The 18719-nt window shown below is 38.8% G+C and overlaps 3 protein-coding genes across 3 annotated transcripts; 2 read left to right on the top strand and 1 right to left on the bottom strand.

The window, feature by feature from the left end:
- Nucleotides 1-265: 265 nt before the first annotated feature.
- Nucleotides 266-1043, bottom strand: LOC135937373 (uncharacterized). The gene is made up of 2 exons (XM_065480523.1): nt 842-1043; nt 266-634 (listed from the first exon to the last, which is right to left on the bottom strand). Exons 1-2 carry the CDS (start codon nt 1016-1018, stop codon nt 266-268), a joined length of 546 nt encoding a protein of 181 aa, XP_065336595.1. The 5' UTR covers nt 1019-1043.
- Nucleotides 1044-3304: 2261 nt separating this feature from the next.
- On the top strand, nt 3305-5245 carry LOC135937736 (protein yellow-like). Its single transcript, XM_065480944.1, has 4 exons — nt 3305-3628; nt 3757-4335; nt 4692-4824; nt 5002-5245. The coding sequence occupies exons 1-4, from the start codon at nt 3311-3313 to the stop codon at nt 5004-5006; spliced, it is 1035 nt and encodes a 344-aa protein (XP_065337016.1). The 5' UTR covers nt 3305-3310; the 3' UTR covers nt 5007-5245.
- A 999-nt stretch (nt 5246-6244) lies between these two features.
- Nucleotides 6245-6939, top strand: LOC135937372 (protein yellow-like). The gene is made up of 2 exons (XM_065480522.1): nt 6245-6544; nt 6859-6939. Exons 1-2 carry the CDS (start codon nt 6245-6247, stop codon nt 6937-6939), a joined length of 381 nt encoding a protein of 126 aa, XP_065336594.1.
- Nucleotides 6940-18719: the final 11780 nt, after the last annotated feature.

Below are 18719 nucleotides of genomic sequence, written 5' to 3'. Positions count from 1 at the left end.
ATTTCCTTTTCGAGTTCAAAGCAAAGAAACTAATACAATTTTTTTAACCTCCAACCAAGTAACATTTTCCACATTTGTTGTTAAAAAAGTTGTACTTTATTTGCTTTCATTTAAAAAAAAAATTGAAGTTATTGCATCAACAATTTTAGCTGAAATTTGTATAAATAAAATCGACATTTTGAGCAATATCGGAAGGAACTTATTATTCGTTAAAATAGCTCAAAATATTGTTCATTAAGCACAAGAAAAATCGAATTTCCAGCATTTAAAATCTATACTCAATGGCATCTGCGTACCTGAGTGCGTTTAGTTCGTCGGCCGTGCGTTCCTTGAGCGCGGCGATGGCGCTGGTGGTGCCGTCGACGTCGCTCTTGCACGAGGCGACGAGTTGCCGCAGCCGCTCGACGTTGTAGGCGTCGTCGTCGAGCTGTCGGCGCAGCGGCGCCAGCTCCTCCTCGCTGCTCAGGTGCCGCTGGCGCCGCAGCTGCGACGCCAGCCCGTCCAGGGCGGTGCCGGCGTCCTTCAACGCGCGCACGCCTGCCCTCAGGTTGCTCAGGGCCGCCTCTTTGCCGCTCGCGACCTCGCCCAGGTTGCCCACCATCGCTTTCATCACCTCCACCTGACGCTCGTACACCTCCAAAAACGAGAAATCGTTTAATTATACAATCAGGGTCTTACCCTGAGTGCTAAGCTAGGAAATTTGTCTTATATTATCGAGTTTGGTGTCGTTTCTCAGGTTTTCGACCCTGAGAAGATCGAATTTGGAGTCGAAATTATTGATAACAGGAAAGGAAAATTAATTTATAAACGAATTTAAATCTAAATGATTTTTTTGTCTGACCTGCAAGTCATTAGCCAGTTTCCGGCGCTGTCCCTCCGCGCTGACGATGTTCCTGGGGTCCTCTCCAGGGTCGACCTGCTGGTTGAGGGCGGCGAGAAGGTCGCCCGCGTTGCTGGTGGCGCCCGCGCCCTCCGCAGGCCACGTTACCTTCGGACGGGAATCCGCGGATCCGTCCATTTCTCACCAATTTTCAAACGGGGAGAATTTTCCAAAACTATACCTTCCAGGTTGCTATTGTTATTTAATGTTATTTAAAATACTCAATGTCAGCAGTTTTTTGGATTAATATAAATTCTGTTTCTAAAGTCAATAATATATTTTATTTTATGAAATTTATTACTGGAATTAATGTATTTTAATGTCATTTATCGACACACAAAGCCCATCTCAAGTTTGACGCCCTGTCGTACATGGCGGTGCCGTCGCTGAGTCTCATGTTGATGGCATCGATGCCCTGGCCAGGGAGCGGAATTTTCTGCGTCAGGTCGCTGAGGAGGTAGGAGCCTGTCGCTGTGCACCACCGCGGATTGGACAGACTGCCGTTGATGCTCGACGCCACCCACGTCAGCTGCTCGCCTGTAATTTTTAATAAATTGCTGGAGCGGAGTTTTTTTTTGTGAAGTGAAAATTAATTTATACAGAAGTTTCCTTTGACGCAATGAAGGTCTGCTATTGTGGCGATCGAGGCCAGCTTTAAACCCATCTTGCAACAGTTCAAATACGCGTCACTTTGGGTCACCTATTTTTTTTAAATTAAATTGTTTTTAAATAAAAATATGACGTTTACAGGGATGTTGTAGTGAATGTATTTCTTGTCGCACAAGTAAATTACGTAGCCGGTAGAAATCAAGCCCCATGCTTCGATTATTTAAATTAAAATTTAATTCTATCCGTGTGTTAAAATAATTTACCTTTCTGATTACGAAACTCGTTTTGCTGGGCAGTCTTTTAGGAAATTAAAAATTAAAAAATATTAATTAGAACTCTATAAAATTACATTAACGACGCAATTAATTTCCGGGCAATGAGCTTCAGCAACCTGGAAAGAATTATTTTATAATTTTTAACTCTTTTAAATAAAATTACTGGTGTTGTTGTAATGGTCGACGAGGTTTCTATCATTGTCGTGGAAATGTTGCTGCTCTCAGCAAGAAGGGCAGTTGTTTCAGGGTCCGCGGTGCCTGCCAGGGTGGTCAGTAAAACCACTTTGCTGGCCTTAATAGCGGCGAGAGTCGTGTTGCTGGGAGAGTCGCACCGCGTGTTGCTGCAGCAATTCTCGATGAATTCTCGCCGCTTGGTTAATAATTTGTTCCCGATTGCTTGAAAAATGATTTAAAAATTTCCGTTATTTTACTGAACACAAAATTTACCAGTTGGTCTCAGGTTGGCTGACTGTAAAACCGCTTTTTCATTTTTCACGGGTGTTACCTCCTGATATTTAAAATAAAATTATCAAAAATTAAGTGTATAAGATTTTTATTTTCTTCTAGAACCTGCTTCTTTGTGCTGAGCGCTGCTGCCAGGTGAAACAGGATAAGCAGAGATAGGAGGTTCCTCCAGGGCATCTTTCTGGAAATTGAAAAGCAAATTATACAATTTAAATTTTTATATTGATTTTGTAAAGAATAAATTTAGTAAAAATGCAATTATAGTAAGAAACCTGTAAATTACGATTGAAGTTTTAGAGTTTTCGTTCGGCAGCTGTTTAAACCGAACCTGAACTGTGACAGAAAGCTGACAAAATACTGGTTCTCGCGGTGCTCGATGCTACAGTTTAGCGGATGCTGAATTGGCGGCCAGAGGTCTGCTGCCACTGTTTGTTGGAAAAGCTTCCGCTGTTGTGCGGCCGATGAACCAGGTCATGGCTGAAAAATATGATTCATCAGAGCAAATTTTCATATTCCGCAGTCAAAACTACAAGTCAGATAAAACAGAAATGAATCAAAAGCATGATTATTTAAACAATCGAATTAAGAAGCTTTAATTATGTCAATTCAAATTTGAATAGAAACGTGCTGCATGAGCTTTTTTACTGCTGGCAATCTTTTACGGGGTCAATTACGTCACCACATATGAATTGCCTTTTTTGCGTCACTCGATTCGCGAGGTGGAGGCCACCGCCCGGCGCTCTGCACAGCAACAGCACACACAACGAGGAGAGGAGCCGCGAGAGAGGCACGCCAGGGGTGAGTACACGCTCTCTTCCAATATTTTGTATATTTACCAGCGGCGCCTTGAGACTCTCAAAAGTACTGTCAACGTATTAAGGAACACTTCTTTTAAAATGCAACCATATATAGCAAAGCGAAATAATTTTATTTATTTAAAAGCCTTTTATTTTTTAAATAAATTTATTTTGAACGATTTTAAAAACGGAAAAACAGTAAGATATAAAAACTTCACGAAATAATAATGGTTGCGTTCATTCGTTTGTTTGCCTTTTCTGATTAGTTTGAAGAAGCTGGAAGCATGACTCCGTTCTTGGTTCCCATTTTCTTGCTCTGCCTTATTTCATCCCTGGCCACGGCCGCCAACTTCAATCTAGTATACCAGTGGAATGAATTGGACTACGAGTGGCCCTCCGAGGCAAGCAGGACACAGGCCATTGAAAACGGAACTTACAAACCACAGAATATTAAAGTTCGCTTCATGGCTGTGTTCGGAACAAGGATCTTTCTCAGTCTGCATTTTTCTAATGGCATTCCGGTGACTCTGGTTTCTTTGTCGACGAGCAGCGCGTCCTCTGCGTCCCCGAAACTCACTCCATTCCCTTCGTGGGACATGCATGTAAGTAACTCAAAATAAATGCTACTCGTTTTGTGCATTTATATGGGGAAAGTTCTTCTGAACCTAGAAAGAGCATCATTCGCTGGGAAATAACTGAAATGATTAAATTTATTTACTTCTTTTTGCAGGGCTATGGTGACTGCGACAAAATTGAAGAAGCAACAGGCCTGGAAGTGGATTCTTCAGGCATGCTGTGGGTTCTCGACGAGGGTAGCACCAATACCAATTGCACTGCCAAACTATGGATTTTCAACAACAATCACACCGAACTCATTCATCGATTTTCTTTTCGCTTTTACGTGAACGATTTGGTGCTCGACGAAACGCGCAATGGAACCAGGGCCTACATCTCGCGGAGGCGTCAACGACACATTGTCGTTTTTAGTTTGGATAGAAATCAATCTTGGATGGTGGAAACGCCAGGAATCGAGGTTTTATCCATTGCCCTATCTCCTAAGAGTAAGGAGGAACCGAAACAGCTTTACCTCAGCAAATGGAACTCCAATGAACTTTATTCAATTTCCGTTGACGCACTTCGCAAAGGAACTCCAACTGCGAATCCGAAATTAATCGGCAAATGGACTGCAACTGATTCGTATAGAATGCTGATGGACAACCACGGGACCTTGCATGCCGCCTTTTGGGGAAAGAACTATATTAACTCTTGGAATACTTCCCAACCATTCGAAGAGCAGCGTTTTCATGAGGTAGGACACCATTTGAGAACAGAATAAATAATTACGTTCTAATTTTGCCAGAGTCGAGCTTGCACTTACTGTAACTCATTTGGATAATTTTTGTTAATTTCAATATAAGATCTATTTCGGCCCCTCATCAAACAACTTAAAACTAGAGGGAAAATCGGAAAACCTCTTTAGTAGTAGGTGGAAATTAGTTTAAATTATTGTTTAGCCATCAGGAAATGAAAAAGTGAAAAAATATATCTAAACACAAAATAAATTTTAATCCTGCTGCATTTTTCAATAACAAATTTACCCGTTTTCACTAAACTTCTACTCACTAATTTAAAATCATTGAGTCGGTTTATTGCGCTTGGTTGTAGGTCACTGTGCGGATTCTTTATTGGCCGTTTACTTTTGGCTTGGACCAAAGTGAAACTCTTTGGATGACGGTGTTTGACGCTGAAAGTGTGCAAAAACTCAGGCTTTTCAAGGCTGCAGTCGATGACTCGCCAAGTAAGTTTCCTCTGAAAGCAGTTTTAAAGACCAAAAATTCATTTTTCTTTTCATTCTTCTAAAGCCAGATATAGTGTGATTATTATTTTGCAACTGCTTATTTTTAAGTTTTTTTTAATAACTATTACAATAACCAAGGAATTTATTTAACTCACAAAATTTTCACCTCAATTTCAGAATAGATGGTTCAAGTGGTGGAGAGAAATACGTTGCGGAACACGCCGCCCAAAGCAGAATATTCTTCGTTTTCCTCTTTTCCGTGGCTTTTTTGTAGTCGTTTTGTACCGGGCTTTTTTTGATATTTTGAGAAGTGTGTTGTGTGGTTCCTTGATTGTGCATATTCATGAAAGAATAGAAGAAACCTCTTTCCTATTCATTGCGATGAAGATTCTTTGTAACATTAATAAATCATCAAGTTTCAATATTCTATAATTTGTATTATTTCAAAATAGCCTGTAAATCGTCAAGGTACAAAATTAATATTTATTTAAAATGCATGTCAACGCTCCAGCGAATTTTATATCCCATTTGTAAGAACAATTACAAGGCATATAGCAAGCGCTTCAAAAATTGCATCTATCACGTTCCGAGAGTCCTATAATTTGAAACCGTTATTGTTGGAAAAATCTCACTTTCAATTTTAAAGAACGAGTTTTTCCCTCGAAACCCGTAACTATCCGGCGCGAGCTTTTTTACTGCTGAGACTGACACGAGAGCGAAAGCGAGCTGGTGATCTCTTGCGGGGTCAAAATGACGTCACCGCACGAAACGTCTATCTATTGGTCCATCACGTGACTCGGCTCGCGAGGCCAAAGCCGGTGCACAGCACAGCAACAGCACACAAAAAGAAGAGGAGCCGTGAAAGTGACACACCCGGGGTGAGTTGGCTCTCTTGCTATGATTTGTACTATTTATTGGCGAATTAAGACTCTTTAAAGTACAGTAAAATATAAATAACTTCTTAAGGAATGCTTCTAAAAGCTTGTAACCATCGCAAAGAGAAATAATTTTATTTAGAAATCTCAGCAATAATCTTTTTCAATAAAATTTAATTTATTTTCCTACTTTCTTAAAACAGAAAAACGGTAAAATATAAATTGACAAGAAACGAGAATATAGAAGCATTTTATTTTTTTTTGAAACCTCGTTCTCGAAATTAAATTAAAAATTTAACAAAAGTGCATGAAAACTCAACTTTTTTTTCGCAAACTTCTTATTTATTTATTTTTCTTCAATCGCAATCACATAATTTTTTATTACTGAGAATTTTGGCTGTGTGGTTCGACGGAAAAAAAACATGTTTTGTTCCAAAGCAATTCGACTCTCAAAGGTTGTGAGTCTCGTTGGTCACTAAATGTTCCGAATTTTCTCTTTTTGTTTTCGTGCCTTTATAGTGAACAGTTTGGAAGAGGCTGGAAGGATGGTTCCGTCCTTTTGTGCATTGTTCTTTCTCGGCCTTTCTTCCCTGGCCACGGCCGTTAACTTCACTCAGGTGTTTGAGTGGCCCGATGATTGGGACTACGAGTGGCCGTCGGAGGGAGATGGAACTTTCAAACCACAGAATATTCAACCTATTTACATGGCTGTGTACGAAACAAGGATCTTCCTCAGCCTTGATAGATACTATGATGGCATTCCGGTGACTCTGGTGTCTTTGCCGACGAGCAGCGCGTCCTCTGCATCCCCGAAACTTACTCTATTCCCTTCGTGGGAAATGCAAGTAAGTAGCGAAAGGGAATGTTTTTTTCAATATTCTGAAACTACAAAGAAGAAGCATATTTGATTTGCTGTACTCCCAATTCGGTATTTGAATTGATAAATAGGAATTTTAAAAACGTTTTGCAATCGCTTTTCCTTTTCGACACAAATCAATTTATGTGCATTGACAAAAAAATCGATCTGAATTATTTGGTGGAACAGAAACGATTTTGGAAGCATAAAAATAAAAGTTGCAGATGTGCCACTGCGTCGAAATCCACAAAATTTTGAGTTTGACTCTGCTTTTAAAAAAAAAACCAATTCCTATTTTTGCAGGAATTTGGACACTGCAACAAAATTGAAGAAGCAAAAGGGCTGGAAGTGGACTCCATTGGAAGGCTGTGGGTGGTTTCCTGACTTGTATTTTTTTCAAATCTACAATATCTTTGATTGTTTTATAAGACCAAAGTAAAGATTGCATCTCACTTTTTTCCTTCCTCATCAAAGGGCGTGAAGAATATTTTGATTTTTGTATAGATCTCAATTAACCGTTTGAAAGCTAAAAAGGCCTTGCAGGAGACAAATGGAATGCAAAGAGATGAACTTAGCGCACGCTTTTTCTTAATAATTGAATTAATAAAATCTTATCAAATCCTTACAATGTGATCAAAAAAGTATAGCTGAAATTATTTTTTATAAATTGTTTGTCTTGGTTCCATTTTTAAGTGCTCAAACTGCGCGCTTAATCACAGATTGAACTGTGAGAATAAAGTCCGGAGCCGAGAGAAGTCGCTACGTGCCTTCATTTAGGCTGAATGGAGCTGTCTATGCAGGAATGAGGCATTTCTTTAGAAAGAGAGGCTCATGAATAGGAATTTTTCATCCCAATTTTTGTGGATGAGAACGTTTCCAGGAATTCGAGTCTGAAAAAGTCAAACCTTTGAGAAATATCAAGAATATTCCCCCGGATCAAAGCGAGCAAAGATTTTCATTCTCAGACGAGCAACTTTTGAAGGAAAACGTCAACTGGAGCTCAGCACAATGGAAGCAAAAGGAACACGCGGTAGTGGCGGAATAGAAGATGACGAATTCGTCCACGATGGTGCCAATTGTTTTGTGTAAGAAAAAGTCAAGCGCTTTTATTTATTCAGATAAATTAACGTCAGATTCTTGTTTCAGCATTAGTGAGTGGAATTTGGAGGATTCACCACCTCCAGATGAACGGAATTCTGAACAATCGGAAGAAACTTTGGCATCAGTGAGCGTGGCTGTCTATGATGAGCAGCAAGTCGAACATCCGCGTGCAGATGAAAACTTGGTTGTCGTGATTGCTTTACCGCCCGAAAATCCAACGATACTCGAACAAGAACCAACTACGGCTAGTTTAAATTACTTTCGTGTTTGTTCTGCTTCAGGTTAGCTCTAAATTGACTGAATTTATTGAACTTTTTGTAGATTAATTGAAAATAATATTTTAGAGGGCATTTCTATGAGCCAAATTGCTATTCAAGAGCAAATTTCGGTGTTCAAGTGCGATATGTGTCCATGCTCTGCACGTAAAAAGTATAATTTACAAGTTCACATCATGCGCAAGCATTTGCCAGCTGGAGAGAAAACATTCAAATGCAAACTTTGTCCAAAGTTATTTGCGTGGAAGTTATTGCTGAAGGAACATATTGATAGCTGTCATGTTATAAAGTGGAAATGTGTTGGCGTGTGCAACCGAAAAATGACAAGGAGTCAAAAGAATGCTCATTCAAAAACAAATCCCACACATCAGGTTATTAGACTATAAGGAAAAAAGTGGGATAAATTGAACCTGAATCCAATTTTAGCGGAATGTTTTGTACAGCTGATTTATGGAAATAATTCAATTTGAAAGTGATTACGAAAATTAAACAGCCGTGAATGTATGCGTCGGTATATAAGGAAATCTGAAAAAATAAATGTTTTCCTTAGGGCGATGCGTAAAATGATGCAAAAAACCAGTTTGTGCTGTAAACGATCAACTCTTGAAATTGAATAAACACATATAGACGTTCCGCAGCAATAGAACTAAAAATAATTTTTTTCTTACAAGCCTGAAGAAAATCCGAAAATGCAGCCATTGGTATTTTGATATGCTCTTTTCATGTCAAGTTCATTTGCCTTTTGTCTGATATTTTTTAATTAAAAATTAAATGGGATACTTTCTAGACTAAATTGCTTTTTTTCTCTAAAGTTTTGAGATATAATCTTTGGTGATCGTTGTTTCTTAGTTTATCGCAGTTGCCAATTAACGAGCAAAAGGAAACAGGGGGGAATTTTTGGCGAGCGTTTTTGGTCCGAATTACACGTGATTGCCATCTCGTGTACTTATTTTTATAAAAAAACTGATATTTTTCTTTCGTTTGTACTTGGCTCGACCTCACCAAATATAAGGCCCCAGTTCTCTCGTCTCTCATGTACTCACCGCCTCTTTAAAAAATATTGTTTCAACAATAAAAATTAATAAATATTTTCGCTAATAAATTATTATTCATTAGCCTCTGCTCTTTGTTTCATTTTTACAATTTAGCGAAATGGATTATTATCCCTTTTTCTTTGTGACTAGGCCGTTTTGGCAGGACGTCGCAGACTCGGCCACTAAAAATCCCAAGGGTTTACCCTCAAGGTAAGTAAATTTGCTGACCCTGAAATGCAACGTTTGCTTGCTGGCAATTATTATTGGAATGGGATTCGATTTAGCAACGCTGTCGAGCAATGGGAAGAAATACACTATTTAATTCAAAAATTGCAATTTAGGTTCACTTTAATTCCTTGATAAAAATAAAAAACGCAGGATTTTTTATTGTATTTTTCCGAACAAAGTCCTCGGATGCATCTTCCGAATCTGTCCCATCATTTTGTGGAAGAGAACGATTCCAGGAATTCGAGCCAAGAATTTAAAACCTTTAAAAAATATTATCAAGAATTTTCCCCCGAATCAGAGAGCTGATATTCTCCCGCAAAGCTTTTCATTCTCAGACGGGCTACGATTGGAGGAAAACGCGTCGAGTTGGGCTCGCCAAAATGGAAGCAGAATACAAATGCACTAGGAAAGGATGCACAGAAAAAAAGCAATGCGGCAACTATTGCTTCGCTTGTTATGTGTAAGAAAAAGTCCAAATAGCATTTATTCAGATAAATTGAATTCAGATATTTTATAATTGTTTCAGCTTGAATGAGGAATCACCACCTCCAGACGAACAGAACTCTAAGGAAGCGAACGACCAGCTAGGAAAGGAAGAAACTTTGGCAGCAGTGAACGCTGCTGCCGATGAGCCGCAAGTCGAACAGACAGCAAGACAGGCTCCGCGTGCGAATGAAAACGGGGTTGTCGTGGAGGACGCGAATGCTTTACCGCCCGAACATCCAAAGATATTCGAACAAGAACCAATAACTTCGATTAGTCTCTCTTCCTTTGGTTTTTGTCCCACTTCAGGTTAGTTCTATTGAATAATTTCATTGAACTCTTTATAAATTAAGTTAACAATATGTTTTAGAGAATATTTCTGTGAGCCAAAGTGTTGGGATTCAAGATCAAGTTTCGGATTCGACAGTTGAATCTGCAGGCTCAGTCAGCAGGATTGAACCCGGTGAGAAATATTTCCTTATATTCATCTGAGAAGAAAGAAACTTGTAGCCACTTTACAATAATTCATTTGCAGATGGAAAAATTGAATAACAAATTTTCAAAGCATTTTTTTATTTTTCTTAAATTTTTAATTAATTAAAATTTCACATTCTAGAACCCTCTACAAGTGGATATTCAGGTCAAAAACTGAAGAGGAAACCGAATACCGATACAAAGAATGCGAAGAAAAACACAAGAGCCAATGAAAGGAAAGCAGATAAGAATCAGGAGAAAAAAACATATTGGGAGGGCGTCTGCGAGGAGTGCAATGGCAGGGAATGTGGCAACATTTATACTCACTTGTATAATCACGAGAAAAGAGCACAAAAATCAGATGACCAAAAAGAAAAGGACTTTGTATTCAAGCTAAAAAACATCGCAGGAGTGAAAACACTGGTACGTGTACGGAAGGCTGATATGGCCAAGGAAAATCCACTAAAGCTGGTGAAGGTGTTCAAGTGCGATATGTGTCCACGCTCTACACGTCGAAAGTGTAATTTAGAAGTTCACATCATGCGCAAGCATTTGCCAGCTGGAGAGAAAACATTCAAATGCAAACTTTGTCCAAAGTTATTTGCGTGGAAGTTACTGCTGAAGGAACACTTTAATAGATGTCATGTTATAAAGTGGAAATGTATTAGCGTGTGCAACCGAAAAATGACAAGGACTCAAAAGAATGCTCATTCAAAAACAAATCCCACACATCAGGTTATAGGACTATAAGGAAAAAAGTGGGATAAATTGAACCTGAATCCAATTTTAGCGGAATATGTTTTGTACAGCTGATTTATGGAAATAATTCAATTTGAAAGTGAATACGAAAATTAAGCAGCCGTGTATGTATGCGTCAGTATATAAGGAAATCTTAAAACATAAATGTTTTCCTTAGGACGATGCGTTAAATGATGCAAAAAAACAAGTTTGTGCTGTAAACGATCAACTCTTGAAATTGAATAAACACAAATAAATGTTCCGCGATAATAGAACCAAAAATAAGTTGTTTTTCTTACATGCCTGATGATAATCCGAAAATGCAGCCATTGGTATTTTGGTATGCTCTTTTCATGTTAACTTCATTTGACTCTTTCTCCTTGCCAATTGCAAGGAACTGCTAGAGCATGCCACAATATTGACGAAAACTTGCTTCTTTTCGCGAATTTTCACGCGACGGTATTTTCGTGCCATACTCCACCGGATGCCATATCTGGACCCCCGCTGAATAAAATGATTTATGAGGCGGAGCCAATGATTGATTTTGTACAAATACATCTAAATTAATTAAATTTGTTATCATTTAATTGTCTCTAATATTAGGTTAAAATTTTAATTAACTAATTATGAGATGTTTTCTCAATAACTCAAACATTATTTCCTCGTATTTAACGTAGGCCAAGAGCATATTAAAAAACCATTACGGAATATGTTTCCTCCTTCATTTTAGCTTCCCACTTGAAACCTGCCCATTAAATATTAATCAAGTCTAAATCACTGCTTTAGCTGTGGCATTTGAAGCTCAAACATGAATTTCCTCCGGTTGTTGCTTGTTTTCGCCGCGTTCTTTGCAGGTATAGAAACCATTTAAAAAACTTTAATTTTCGTATTAAATTAATCACACCCAGGGTGTACATGGGCGAGAGTGGCTGCTAACCCCTTCGTTGCTGACCAGCAGCTGACCCCTAAGGACAGAATCATCGGCGGGACGAATGCAGGCAAAGGCGAATTTCCGTGGCAGGTGTCCCTCCAGATAAAAAGATACGGCCACTTTTGCGGTGGGTCGATAGTCTACTTGAAGCACATTGTCACAGCTGCACATTGCTCGTTAGTCTTTCCACATTAATCTTTTTTGTAAAAATAACAGGACAGATGCCTTGAACCTCTCAAAATTTTAGCCTCCTTTAGGCACAATCATTGAATATTAACAAATTTTCAGAAAACATAGTCTCGGGGATCTCTCCGTTGTCGCCGGCTCGATTTACCGGAACGAAGGCATTAGATTTGGCGTGCGCTCTATCATAATTCACCCTAACTATGATCTTTCGTCCAAAATTGTCCAAGCCTATGACATTGCTGTTTGGGAGGTGAAAATAATTAACTGTCTCTAATCTGCTTGACTGACACACTTTTGCATTTTTAGTTGGATGGATATTTTACTTTTGGCGAAAATATTCAACCTGTGTTGTTTGGAGAAGGCAGGGTAAAGAACTGGTGGCTCATGACTGTCTCTGGATGGGGAGACACTCGTGTAATTTAAAACATTCGTATCATATACAAAATGATTTCTAACCTCTTCAAATTGATGGCAATGCAGCGTTCAGGTGGCACGACACCCTATAACCTGCAGAAGGCACAAGTGCGAATCGTGAGCAAGGAAATATGCAACAAAATGTACACGGCCGCGACAGGTCGTGGCATCAATAAGAACACCATTTGTGCTGGTGGGGAAGGAGTAGACACTTGCTACGTGAGTAAACAATTTATTTGGATAGTTTTTTTTTTTAAAGACCGCGTCTTTGACGACGTTTCTGAGCACACCAACCGATTCTTCAGGGTCAAATTAGGTAAAATGGATAATTTTTCCGACCGAAAAGTGCAGCGCAACGAGCGAACTTTTTTCCCGCCAAAACAATATGAACGTATTTGCGAGAAGTGCGCATGCGTCAGAGCTGGTTTGAACACTTGCAGAGAGACCGCCTTCTTTTTCAGATCCAGCCAGCTCTGACGCATGCGCATTTTTGCATTCATATTGTTTTGGCGGGAAAAAGGTTCGCTCGTCGCGCTGCACTTTTTGGTCGGAAAAACATCCGCTTTACCTAATTCGACCCTCAAGAATTGATTGGTGTGCTCAGAAACTTCGTAAAAGACGGTCATTAATTGAATATAATCATAGTATTTTTATTTCTTGCTGGTGTCTAAGTCAAAGATAAAATAAAACTTCTTTCAGGGTGACTCAGGTGGTCCCCTGGTCAAGGATGGCCGTCTGTACGGCATTGCGTCGTTTGCTGTGAAATGCGGTTATTTACCAGGCGGCTACACCGAAGTTGCACCCTACGCTAGTTGGATCTACTCACAATTAATAAAGATGAATGATAATTGAAGGTGATTAAAATGTTTAATCAACATGTAATATAAAGTTAAAACGCTTTTAATCGTTTTCATAATTTTCCTGGCTTTCGTTATTAATTAATTTTGGTGGGATGGGGAAAATGGCAATCGACCTTGATCCGCACAGCTGGCGAAAAGATGTGCTGGTAAAATGTATAAATGCCGAAAAAGTGAAGAAGCTGCCATTGATTTTTTTAATTAATTATTTCTTGATTTTATGTACTTTAATTTGGTTTAAAGATTAATGTGTGATATTTTTTGTCTGCTCGAAACATGAGATTTATTCCATTTTGCGTTTTTCGCGGTATTTAATCTCTATCAAGGTGTTTTTATGAATGGTTTATAATAATTTGTAACATCTGCTGAAGAAATATAAAGCAAGAAAAATTGATCACTGCGCGTAAATTAAAATTCCTTATCGCCGCTTGACTCATTTCCTTCCAACTGCAACAGCACGCTGCTTTCTCTCTCTTTCCTGTTATTTAAAAATTGGTGGAAAAAGTAAAGAAAATACAAAATCTTTGCGGCTTTTACAACACAGGCTTCTTAACTTGGCGTTTAAAATATTTGATTTTACATGGACAAGTTTATATATTTGACTTCTTCGTACAGTCCTTTTGCGGGGCCGACCTGAACATACTCCGGAGCGGAAGGTTCGGCGGCACCTCTCGAGACCTCGTCTTGGACTTCGTGGTATTCGGCTGGCTCTACAGGGAACTCAGACATTTGCAGGGCCTTGTTGGTGTTTTGCGGCAGGGAATTGTTTCTCTTCTTTCTCAGGATGAGCCAAAGAATGATCAAACCCAACAAGACGACGCTGAACACGTTAGAGCAGATCAGAATGATGTTAAACAGCTTAGATTGGAGCAATTTGTCTTTCAGGATGCTGTTCTTCTGCACCATGGTTCTTACAGTTTTCTCTGAAATAGAAAAATTCGGATTGTTCTGTGTAACATAGTAATAGAGAGGTGATGGTTTGATCCTTAGGAAAATGGAAGTGGTGATTGGAATAGCTGGCCTGACTGGACGAAAAGAATAAATCGATATGCTTTCTTTTATTCTAACATAAGCCCGATCGCTTTGTAACTTAAATAAAGAAAACTAGAAATGGGTGGCTTAAAATAAAATAAAGTAATGCCCACCCAGGCTGAATTTTCCTGCAACGAGCCATTATTTTTAATTCTTATTGGTTTTTGCAATATTCTCATCGATACAAAAGTACTCTCGCTTGGCCTGGCTTTAAATATTAAGAAATTTTAAATTTTTGCTTTCTTTTTGGCGTTGAAAAGTGTTAGAGGGGGAACTGCGTTCAGAGAAAACTTACCTGGCGACGAGGGCTCGTAGGTGTAGGATTTGGCACCGACTGCAGCCTTCAAAAGCTTGTGTCTCGGCTTTCTATCTCTTTCAAACACCGTCACCCAAAGGAATCCATTTTGGTCCAAGGCAAAAGTAAACGGCGAAAAAGCATTCAGTCCAGCGACCTGATGATAAAAAATTATTGAGTGGGAGTCTAGTGAAAACGGTGAAATTTATTATTATGTACACGCGCTTAATTTTTGATGACATATCTTTATAAAAATCATTTCACATGAACATGGAAAAGTTTTAGACCGTGTTAATTTGAGATGTTTCCTGTTACAAACTGTTCAACTACGGATTTTTATTTTTTTATAATAAAATTTATTCCATGCTATTGATTCAACTATAAATATATGGAAAGCACCCCCTACACGACTCCGTTGACCCTCGTTCTCCTCCGCTCTGCCCTAACCGAAATAAAATGTGAGCCCAGGCTGAGCACACTCTCTTAAAGGCTCACAATCACAAACACTCGGAAAATTTCTTATCTGAACAGGCAGATTGCGGAATGATGTAGTGTGGTCAAAAAATTTGACTACAGGATCTAAATGCTCGTCGTGAAAACCCCGACCTTGATTTTCGCAAAATTAGATCGAAATTTTTATTCTCAAAAATAATGCTATTTTAAATTGATGACTAACCTCATGCATACGCTGCTGCTCCTGAAATGGCCGGGAGGAGTTCCAAGAGTGTATGAAATTCTCTCTATGAAAGGTGGCATACATGGTCCCGTGGTTGTCCATCAGCATTCTGTAAGGCTCTTCAGTCCATTTTCCGATTAGTTTCGGATATGCAGTTCGAAATCCGTTGCGCAATGCGGTAACGGAAACTGAATAAAGTTCATCGGAGTTCGAATTGCTAATGTAAAGCTGTCTTGGTTCCTCTTTAGGGGACAGGGCAATGGAATAGGCCTTGATTCCTGGCGTTTCTACAACCCAAGATTTGTTTGCGTCCGAACTAAACACGACAATATTTTGTTCCATCCACCGCGTGATGTAGGCAAAGATTTCGTTTGGCGTTTCATCAAGAACGAAGTCGTGCATCCATTTTAGAAAAAATCGGTGAATAAGATTGGTTCGGTCGTTCTTGGATAAGTCGAAAATCCATAATTTGCTATTGCAATTTATGCTACCGTCATCGAGCACCCACAGCCTTCCAAGAGAATCCACTTCCAGCCCTTTCGCTCGTTCAATCTTGTTGCAGTTTCCAAGTTCCTGAAAAAAGATGAATTTTTGACTTTTTTAAAACAGATTCGAGTCAAACTCAAAATTCTGAATTTCGACGCAAAACAATTTAACAAGTAGCACATCTGCAACTTATAGTTAAATGTACGTTTTAACCTAACTTACGACTGAAGCTCTCAATAAGTAATGTTTTCCTTCCAAATTTATATTCGTTCCACCAAATAATCCGGGTTAAATAATCAAATCGTTTTTTTATCAAATGCACAAAAATTTATTTGCGTTGAAAAGTGAATTTATGGTGAAGATAAACTATATTTATCAAGTATCGTGAATTAGTTTAAAATGAACTTTATAATATGGCTCTGCAGGGTTATATTTTGCTCCCCATTATCCGTATTTTCCATAACCAGATGAATAAATTTAAAAAGGAACATAACTGTTCAACATTTATTCTTGACATTTTGAAAGAAAATTCAACAAATATTAAATAAATTATATTTTTGTCAAACACCACTTGGTTGCGTTCTTTTCAGTTGTTTTCTCTTTGTAGCCTCAGAAGAACTTCCCCCAAAGAAATGCACAAAACGAATTGCATGTTTGTTCTACTTACATGCATTTCCCAGGAAGGGAATGGAGTGAGCTTTGGGGACGCAGAGGACGCGCTGCTCGTCGGCAAAGACACCAGAGACACCGGAATGCCAACATTGTATATCTCAAGGCTGAGGAAGATCCTTGTTCCGTACACAGCCATGAAAAGAGGTTCAATGTTCTCTGGCTTAAAAGTTCCATCTTCCAACGCATGTATCCTGCTCGCCTCGGAAGGCCACTCGAAGTCCATTTCATTCCACGCGAAGACTTGCGTGAAGTTCGCGGCAATGGCCAGGGATGAATGGCAGAGCAAGAAAATGACAACGAAGAACGGAGTCATGCTTGCAACCTGTTGCGAACTGTTCACTAGAGGCACGAGAACAAAAAGAACCGTAATTTAGAGAAAATTCGGAACACATAGTGACGAACGAGACGTATACACCCAGAGAGTCGGAACAAGGTTTTCGTCCGTCAAACAAACAACCGGAATTCTTTGAATTAGATAAAAAAAATCAGGAAATTGCGATTCAAGAAAAAGAACTAAAAGAAAAAAGGTTTGCTCAAAAATTAAAAATTTTGCTTTTAAAGTGGGGGTTTTCTTGCACTTTTGTTAATTTATTAATTTAATTTCAAGAATGAAGAATCGAAAGAATAAAAAAAAGCTTTTATATTCCTGCTTGCCTATTTTAATTTTACTGTTTCATTAAGTTTTTTTATGTTAAATCAGGAAAATTGGCTTGACATGATAGAGTTAAAGAACAAAATTATTTATCTTAGAAATAAAAATGCTTTTAGAAGGGTTGCCTAAGAAGGTATGTGAATTTGACTACTTTAAAGAGTCTGAAGCCGCCAACATACCGCCAAAATATTGCAAGAGAGCGAACTCACCCCAGGCGTGTCACTCGCGCGGCTCCTCTTATCGTTGTGTGGTGTGCAGTGCAGTGCGCCCGCCGCGTGCGGTTGAATCCGCCTCGCGAATCGAGTCACGTGACGTGACGCAAAATTCGGGTGGCGACGTATATTTGGCCGGCCCCGCCAAATGTTGCCAGCTCGCTTTCGCTTTCCGCCCTTATGTCTGTCTCAGCAGTAAAAAAGCTTTATAATTTTTGATTTGACACAATTAAAGCTATTTTAATTTGACTGCCCGATCATGATCAATATCAAATTCGATTTTCAGAAAAAAGAAAAACATCAAAATAATATATCAAAATTTGGCAAAATCAATCTCTGAAAATTATCTGACAGTTTTTATGCGCTGGTTAATTTCCCTTTTTTTAAATGCTGAAAAGTGTCGTGTGTATAAAACACTCGCTCTGTTTGCAAGAGAGTGCTAATAATTATTCATGCAGCAACTTCAATATTGTAGACCAACTTAAAGGAAAATGAGCCAACTCGCCGAAATTTTAGTTGGCTGTAGTTTTATCACGTGTTCTGGTTTGTCATAAAATCAGTCAAGTAGCCGCCACTGATATTTTGAGGACACGCCGGCGGAGATAAGAGGAAAAATCAAACAGCAGTGATTTCGCTCGCTCTCTCCTTGAAAACGAGGAAATAAATAGACACAAACGGTAAAATTGTTGCTGTGATTGTGATATAGAGAAAATTATTCGAGTTTGAACAGAAACTGTCTTTTGTGTAACATAACTTTTAAACAGGCAAAAAAATTGAACTCCATTTTAATATAGATATGAAATGGACAGCCGCATTTTAACCGGAAAAACCCAATGCATTGCCAAAAACGTTTTTGCGGGGTTTTCTACATTTTCGAAACAAATGCATTTATATTGAAAATAAAAAATACCAAGCTACACAAAAAAGCCGTGAAAGCTTTGCGTGCAACGAATGAGCATATTTGTTGTGTGCGGGAATTAATTTGACTATTTTGTAAGAACTCTTGAGAGCAAAAGACAAGCGCCGTTTCCCTCTTTCGTGTCTCACCCATCTAACCAACTACACAATATAAATATGCCGTCGGCAGTTTCTGCTCTGTAATTATTAATCTTGCGTCCGTCTGCTCCTTTTTTGTCCAGCATCATTTTTAGTCACGAAAGATATAGAGCAGGGGTTGAATATTTCAATAATAGTAGAATTTGAGCTATAAATTCGATTCCAACTGTCGGAGTAATTGAAATAATTACCGTATTCTCGTCTGGCTGCCATTCTATTATAAAAAGCAAATGAATTCGTCATATAGGCTCTAACCGAACGAAAAACTTTTACTAATTTCTTTTCTTTTTTAAAATCCCGATTTATTTTTATTAGTGCGTAATCTGGTGTTCGGAGCGTGCGCCGCGCTGTCTGCGGCCGGC

Source organism: Cloeon dipterum, chromosome 2, assembly GCF_949628265.1.
Source record: "Cloeon dipterum chromosome 2, ieCloDipt1.1, whole genome shotgun sequence".
NCBI lineage: Eukaryota > Metazoa > Arthropoda > Insecta > Ephemeroptera > Baetidae > Cloeon > Cloeon dipterum.
Note: the sequence above shows the minus strand (reverse complement) of the source record. Positions and strands in the feature narration are given on the sequence as shown.